The sequence below is a fragment of the Spinacia oleracea genome, chromosome 6 (assembly GCF_020520425.1).
Source record: "Spinacia oleracea cultivar Varoflay chromosome 6, BTI_SOV_V1, whole genome shotgun sequence".
In the NCBI taxonomy this organism is placed as follows: Eukaryota; Viridiplantae; Streptophyta; class Magnoliopsida; order Caryophyllales; family Amaranthaceae; genus Spinacia; species Spinacia oleracea.
In genome coordinates, this window is record NC_079492.1 from 101,806,576 (window position 1) to 101,813,297 (window position 6,722).

Sequence of the window (6,722 nt, forward strand, 5' to 3'; positions counted from 1 at the left end):
ACGACACAGTCGTGCCAGGAGTACTTATGCCGTCTGGGCTTTTGTACTTGGATAATGACTGGCTTCACGACACAGTCGTGCCAGGAGTACTTATGCCGTCTGGGCTTTTGTACTTGGATAATGGCTGGCTTTACGACACAGTCGTGCCAGGAGTACTTATTTTTCTTGCTATTGCAACTTATCCTGCATTTCAATTTAAGTAGAAGATAAAGCGGCACTAACGGCCGAGGTTACATTTGAGTCAGCTTATACATAGAACTTTCTCAGGGTATCCGCGTTCCACGAATTTTTTAGTGTGGTACCATCCATTTGCATGAGTCTGTATGCTCCTGGCACTATTTCTTCCCATATCTGATATGGTCCTTCCCAGTTAGCCGTTAGCTTTCCATCGGTGTGAGCCTTACAGGTTGCTGCTGTCCCCCTAAGGACCAGATCTCCTACCTCCAGAGGTCTGTGTCGTACTCTTTTGTTATATGCTCGGCTCATTCTGTTTTTGTAGGCTGCTGACCGTATGCTCGCTTTCAACCGTATTTCCGGTAGGAAATCGAGCTGGTGCCTTAAGAGGATATCGTTGTTTTCCTCCACGTAGTGTTGGATTCGGAAGGTGGGCAGGGCCACTTCTGCAGGTATGACTGCTTCCGATCCAAAACACAGCTTAAACGGACTTTCTCCCGTTGCCTCCTTTATCGTTGTTCTGTTTCCCCACAACACTTCTGGGACTATATCTGCCCATTTTCCCTTGTACTCATCCAGTTTCTTCTTTAGGGCATTGAGTATCTGCTTGTTGGCCGCCTCCGCTTGGCCGTTACTCTGAGGGTGGCACACTGAGGCGTATGCAAATTTGACCATGTACATACCGAGGAATGCTTGTATGGGTGCACAATGGAACTGTGTCCCATGGTCGAAGACGATTGCGGTTGGCAGGCCAAAACGGGTGATGATATTTTTCCATATGAACTTTCGTACTTGATTGGCTGTTATCGTTGCTACCGGTTCAGCTTCAATCCACTTTGTAAAGTAGTCTACTGCTACGATAAGGAATTTTCTTCCTCCAGAAGCGGTCGTGAAAGGACCTATGATATCCATCTCCCATTGGGCAAAGGGTATTGGGTTGAGTATGGGCGTCAAGTCGTTCGCCGGCATCTTTATGACAAGAGAGAATAGTTGGCATTTCTCGCACTTCTTCACATACTTCTGTGCATCTTCTAGCATTGTCGGCCAATAGTATCCTTGCCTCTGGCAGAGCAACGATAGTGTTTTGCCTCCGACGTGGTTTCCGCATGATCCTTCGTGTATCTCTTCGATGAGTTTTTCTGACTCATATGCCGACAAGCATCTTAGCAACGGTAGACTGAAGGATCGTTTGTATAATCTGCCCATGTATATGATGTACCAAGGTCCATCTTTCTTTATTTTCTTGGCCTCCTCTGGGTTCTCTGGAAGAATCGCGGTTGCCTTATATGCCCACATGTCGTCGTACCATTCTTTTCCGTCTGCAATAACCATGATCTCTTTTCCTTTTCCTTCCGTGCTTCTTCTTTTTAGGACTTCGATCATGACCGACCTTTTCAGGTCGACGGCCTTTGAGCTTGCCAACTTTGCCAGTGTGTCTGCCATTGAGTTATCCGCTCTGGGAACCAACTTTATCTCAAATTTCTCTAGCTGTGCAGCCGCCTGCTTTAGCTTCTCCAAGTACTTTCTCATTCTCGCCTCTTTTGTTTCATACTCCCCCGAAAATTGGTTAACCACCGACTGTGAATCGATGATCAATGTCACTCGTTTAGCATCGGCTGATTGGCTTAACTGGATACCGGCAATAGCTGCTTCGTACTCCGCCTCATTGTTGGATGCTGGAAACTCGAATTTTATGGCGTATTCAAATAAATCTCCTTCCGGAGATTTCATCACGATGCCGGCTCCAGATCCCGTCTGAGCGGAGGATCCGTCTACAAAGACCTCCCATGTTCCTGGTTCGAGTCTCTCGTCCTCATAGGACGCTTCTACTATAAAATCGGATAGGGCTTGTGCTTTTATTGTTGTTCTTGGTTTAAACTCCAGGTCATACTCTGACAACTCGATTGCCCATTTCAGTAATCTGCCGGATGTATCCATTTTGTGGACCGCCTTTTCCAAGGGGTAGTTGGTCAAGACTTCTATGGTATGCGCATCAAAATATGGCCTCAACTTTCTTGCCGCTATCAGGACGGCGTATGCCAATTTCTCTATCAGCGGATATCTCTGTTCCGCCCCGTTCAAGATATGACTCACAAAGTATACCGGTTGCTGAACCTTCTCCTTCTCGACAATCAAGACGGCAGCGACTGTTTTTGGGGACGCGGATATGTACAGCTGTAGCCTATCACCTTCTTCCGGTCTAGCTATGGTTGGCAATCTCTTTAGGTGGTCCTTCACTACCTCGAATGCTTTCGACTCTTCTTCCCCCCATTTGAATTTTCCGTTCTGCTTGAGGGTGTTAAAGAACGGCATCGCCTTATCTCCTGATTTACTGATGAACCTGGTAAGAGCGGCCATCCTTCCGGTAAGTTTTTGGATATCTTTGACGCTCTTCGGTTGAGGGAAATTGAGGATTGCCTCAATCTTCTCTGGATTTGCGTCAATACCTCTCTCGCTGACGAGGAAACCTAGAAACTTCCCCGATTTTACCCCAAAGACACATTTCTTTGGGTTTAACTTCATCTGGTATTTTCGCAGGTTGGCAAAGGTTTCTCTCAGGTCTTCTATGTGGTCTGCTGCCTCCCTGCTTTTGACGATTGAATCGTCGACATACACCTCAATGTTTCTGCCTTTTTGCTCCGCGAAGACTCTGTCCACCAGCTTCTGGTAGGTTGTCCCTGCGTTCTTCAACCCAAATGGCATTGCCTTGTAATTATACACCCCTCCATCTGTAATGAAGGCCGCTTTCTTTCTATCTGTTTTTGCCAGACTAATTTGGTGATAACCTGAGAACGCATCCAGGAAACTCAGTAAAGCGTGACCACTGGTCGAATCTACCAACTTGTCGATTCTAGGCAGTGGATAGCAGTCTTTAGGGCAGGCTCTGTTGAGGTTCGTAAAGTCTACGCACATTCTCCATGCTCCACTTGATTTCTTTACCATTACGCACATTCTCCAGGCTCTGTTATGATACATATGATATTACATAAATCATGCGGAAACAACCATTAACCCAGGAATACATATTATTTACACATAATCATATAGCATAATTTAGATGCATACTCTTTGTTGCGTGCCTTCCCTAGCTGCGCCCGAACCGAACAAGAACAAGTCTTTAGGACTCCAAGTGTCGTCCCTCCGTAGATAGTCCACAGCACGTCCGGATCCGCCTTAAGATTGACCAACTAGAATCGCCCTTAAGGTACTAGAATTTTCGGCACTTTTGAGCAAGATGTGTGATTGAATTTTTCTCTCAAAAACTCACTTTGAATACTTTTAAACTCGTTATAAATTGTGAACCCAGGCCACATATTTATAGGGGTATGGAAAGGGAATTGGAATCCTATTCAGATACAAATTAATTAAACCTAGAATCCTACAAGAACTCTAATTAATTAATTTTATCTAATAGAATTAGGAATTTAATCATTAACCGAACTCTGCATGTTTTAGGAATCGTGCATGAACACAAACACTCACGCACACACACACGGCAGCCACGATGGGCCGCCCATGCGCGTGCGTGCGAGCAGCAGCCCATGCAGCGAGGCCTACGCGAGCTACAAGCCCACGTAGCTCCTGCGCGCGCTGCGCGCGCTGTGCGCGCTGCCTCGGCCTGCTGGGCCTGGCCTTGCGCTGGGCCTGGCGTGGCCTTGGCTGTTCGTGTGGCGCGCTTGGCTTGCTGGGCGATGGCCTGGCTTCGTGCTGGGCCCTCGTCCGGCAGGCCTCGTCCGATGCTTATTCGTACGATACGCTTCCGATTAAATTTCCGATTCCGGAATTCATTTCCGATACGAACAATATTTAATATTTCCGATTCCGGAATTAATTTCCGTTTCGAACAAATATTTAATATTTCCGTTTCCGGAATTATTTTCCGATTCCGATAATATTTCCGATTCTGACAATATTTCCGTTTCCGGCAATATTTCCGATTCTGGCAATATTTCCATTTCCGATAATATTTTCCGATACGTACCATGTTTCCGTTTCCGGCAACATCTACGACTTGGATAATATTTATATTTCCGATACGATCCATATTTCCGTTTCCGGTAATATCATCGTTTCCGGAGTATTCATTTCTTGTCTGTGACGATCTCAGCTCCCACTGAAACCAAGATCCGTCGATTCCGAATATTCATAGATGGAGTATTTAATGCCATTAAATACTTGATCCGTTTACGTACTATTTGTGTGACCCTACGGGTTCAGTCAAGAGTAAGCTATGGATTAATATCATTAATTCCACTTGAACTGAAGCGGCCTCTAGCTAGGCATTCAGCTCACTTGATCTCACTGAATTATTAACTTGTTAATTAATACTGAACCGCATTTATTAGACTTATCATAGAATGCATACTTGGACCAAGGGCATTATTTCCTTCAGTCTCCCACTTGTCCTTAGGGACAAGTGTGCATTTCCTAATTCCTTTGTCGCTCGATGCTTGCTCTTGAACATAAGGTAAGAGTTGTCATCCTTATTATGTCCAGAGGTGTTCCTCGGTTTCAGAGTTCAACTGATCAAATAAACAGATAATCATAGCCTATGATTCATCCGAGCACGGCCATGCATTTCACAGTTTCTAGCTCTCCGAGTGGCCTTGTACAACTTTTAAGCATCTCATCCCGATTTATGGGAGGACAATCCCAATCTTGCGATCTTGAGATTAGACTTCGTTTGATAGGTGATTACCTGAGCGTTGCCTTTATAGCCTCCTTTTACGGTGCGACGGTTGGTCAACGTCAAAGCAACCAGTTCTCAAACAAGTAATCTCAAATCACTCAGGTATTGAGGATTTAGTGTCTAATAATTTAATGAAATTTACTTATGACAGATTTTCATCTCTTACAGTAAAGTTTCATAGGTCTTGTCCGATACTAGTCTTCCCAAAGTAAGTATCTATGCAAATGATTATGACATTGCCATGTCCACATAGTTCAAGAAACAAAACTACTAGTCATCTTGCATTCTAATCGTCTAACGTTTTCTATGCGTCCAATTTTATAGAAAACTCCGATTAGGGACCATTTTCAACCTTTGACATTCAAGTTCACTTGATAGACATTTCTTAGTCACAGGACTGGTCCTGACAGTCTATCTTGAATATATCGTCAAATTGAAGGGACTCATCATTTAATAAACCACAAATTAAATGGAAAAATGAATTCTTTTCATTTATTGTGAATGATTAACCAATAATGTTTTACAAAGATTTAAACTCTAAAACTTTAAAACATTAAACAGAGACATCAAAGCCATTCTCCAATATGCTTGATTCCCATAGCTGCAGTGTGCGAGTTGTGCTTCGCTTGCGGCAGAGGTTTAGTTAATGGATCTGATATGTTGTCATCAGTTCCAATCTTGCTTATCTCGACTTCTTTTCTTTCAACGAACTCTCGTAGAAGGTGAAATCTACGAAGTACATGCTTGACTCTCTGGTGGTGTCTAGGCTCTTTTGCCTGTGCAATAGCTCCGTTATTGTCACAATACAGGGCTATTGGTCCTTTAATGGAGGGGACTACACCAAGTTCACCTATGAACTTCCTTAGCCATATAGCTTCCTTTGCTGCTTCATGTGCAGCAATGTACTCCGCTTCAGTTGTAGAATCCGCAATGGTGCTTTGCTTAGCACTTTTCCAGCTTACTGCTCCTCCGTTGAGGCAGAAGACAAACCCGGACTGTGATCTGAAATCATCTTTGTCGGTTTGGAAACTTGCGTCTGTATAGCCTTTAACAATTAATTCATCATCTCCACCATAGACCAGGAAGTCATCTTTGTGCCTTTTCAGGTACTTCAGAATGTTCTTGGCAGCAGTCCAATGCGCCTCTCCTGGGTCTGACTGGTATCTGCTCGTAGCACTGAGTGCGTACGCAACATCCGGGCGTGTACATATCATAGCATACATTATTGAACCAATCAATGATGCATATGGAATCCCATTCATTCGTCTACGCTCATCAAGTGTTTTTTGGGCACTGAGTCTTGCTTAGAGTCATTCCATGAGACATGGGTAGGTAGCCTCGCTTGGAGTCCGCCATCTTGAACCTATCAAGCACCTTATTGATATAAGTTCTTTGACTAAGTCCAATCATCCTTTTAGACCTATCTCTGTAAATCTTGATGCCCAATATGTACTGTGCTTCTCCTAGATCCTTCATCGAAAAACATTTCCCAAGCCAAATCTTGACAGAGTTCAACATAGGAATGTCATTTCCGATAAGTAATATGTCGTCGACATATAATACTAGGAAAGCAATTTTGCTCCCACTGACCTTCTTGTATACACAAGATTCGTCTGCGTTCTTGATGAAACCAAAGTCACTGACTGCTTCATCAAAACGTATATTCCAGCTCCTGGATGCCTGCTTCAATCCGTAGATTGACTTCTTTAGCTTGCATACCTTTTTAGCATTCTTTGGATCCTCAAAACCTTCAGGCTGTGTCATAAACACAGTTTCTGTTAAAACGCCGTTTAAGAAAGCAGTTTTGACATCCATCTGCCATATTTCGTAATCGTAATATGCAGCGATTGCTAACATT

The 6,722-nt window shown here is 43.9% G+C and overlaps 1 protein-coding gene across 1 annotated transcript; it reads right to left on the minus strand.

Moving 5' to 3' along the window:
• Window positions 1-246: 246 nt before the first annotated feature.
• On the minus strand, window positions 247-3,117 carry LOC110793162 (uncharacterized). Its single transcript, XM_021998005.2, has one exon. It carries the CDS (start codon window positions 3,115-3,117, stop codon window positions 247-249), a length of 2,871 nt encoding a protein of 956 aa, XP_021853697.2.
• Window positions 3,118-6,722: the final 3,605 nt, after the last annotated feature.